The following is a 1,414-nucleotide window of genomic DNA, read 5'->3' as shown; positions in this document are numbered from 1 at the left end:
AAGAAAGAAAGAAACTAAAAATCAATTCCTTGTTAGTCAGGTTTACTAATATCTGACAGTAAAATAAATAATAAGAAACCAGGATGGACTTCAGAACACCAGTCTGCCCAGTGCTCATCCTTGCCTTTAATAAGGAAAGGGAGACAGAGGAGCACCAATTACCTGCTCCGTCACACCCGTGGTGGGAACACTGCCTGCAAGGGCAGCTTTCTGTGTGCCACCCTCTGGAATCTCGCGTTGGGTGCGCTTACCACTGAGCCCTTGAGCAGGAACCAAAGACCAAGGAAAGAGTGTGTTTCCAAGGAAAGAGTGTGTTTCCAAAGTCAAGTGAGGAATCCGGTACCTTTAACTTTGACCTGAAAACGGCTGCACTCGGAACACGGGAGAAGAGTGAACTCCTCTGCTTGGTACATGGAATAGTCGGTGCTGGCAACCACGATTCGGTCTCCCGCTTCCCAGCTGCTGACATCATCCAGCAGGTGAAGCTTCACTCCATCTGCAATCTCCACCCGGAAACCCGAGAGAGAGATTCCTACACAAACAAACAGGCATCAGGAGAAGTGTTTTCCAACGTACCTAAGGCCCAGCAGTACTACTTTTGGGTATATACCCAAAGGATTCTCAATCGAACCACAAGGACATGTGCTTAACTATGATCATAGCAGCATTGTTTGTCCCAGCCAGAACCTGGAAACAACCTAGATGCCCCTCGACTGAAAAATAGATAAGGAAAATGTGGTACATTTACACAATGGAGTACTACACAGCAGAGAAAAATAATTCCATCTTTTGTCCAAGATACTATACTAAATAAATAACTTTTGATTTGAAAAGTCATTAGAATTTATTTCTCTTTAAAAAAAAATAAAAGTCAGAAAGGACTTGGGAACACTTCAGTGTTTGATAATTTCTCACTTTTTCCAGGCTGAGGAAAAAGCCCTGCCCACAACAATCTCCACCTGGCACTCCTCATTGACGTCTAAAAGGAAGAGAGTTTAGTCTCCTGCTTCCTATGGAGAATTTCCACCCCTTCCAGAAAGCAGGAGTCACTGAGGAAGTCAGCCCATGGCAGATGGCAGGAGTTCCCACTTCTAGAAACGAGCAACCAACGTGATGTGGAAATTAAGGTCCCTACACAGGAAGAGCTGACTCAACCCCTGCTGTAGTCATCTCCAGCCTGGAACTTTCCTGTAGACTGGACTATTGCACACACACAGGACCAAACTCCAGATAGGGCTGGTGTTTAACACCTGGGCCTGAGGCACTCTGGAGGCCGGGAGCAGGGCTGGGTCCAGCTTCTCCACCCAGCGTAGGTTCCACTTCTGCTCTTAAACCCACGTGGCTCAGAAGCAGTATGTGAAGAGTTCTTGTCACATGTCAGAGATTCCATTTATTTAATTTTTTCAAACATTTT

The 1,414-nt window shown here is 45.7% G+C and overlaps 1 protein-coding gene across 1 annotated transcript in view; it reads right to left on the bottom strand.

Annotated features, from left to right (window-relative positions):
• The window catches only part of Cemip2 (cell migration inducing hyaluronidase 2), an 80,640-nt gene that overhangs the window by 51,154 nt on the left and 28,072 nt on the right, over positions 1-1,414 (bottom strand). Inside the window, exon 6 of the mRNA XM_013348092.2 lies at positions 344-532. Coding sequence (XP_013203546.1) covers positions 344-532 — 189 coding nt within the window. The remainder of the gene's footprint in view (positions 1-343; positions 533-1,414) is intronic.

This window comes from Microtus ochrogaster, chromosome 8 (genome assembly GCF_000317375.1).
Source record: "Microtus ochrogaster isolate Prairie Vole_2 chromosome 8, MicOch1.0, whole genome shotgun sequence".
Classification (NCBI taxonomy): Eukaryota; Metazoa; Chordata; class Mammalia; order Rodentia; family Cricetidae; genus Microtus; species Microtus ochrogaster.
This window is presented reverse-complemented; position numbering and strand designations above follow the sequence as displayed.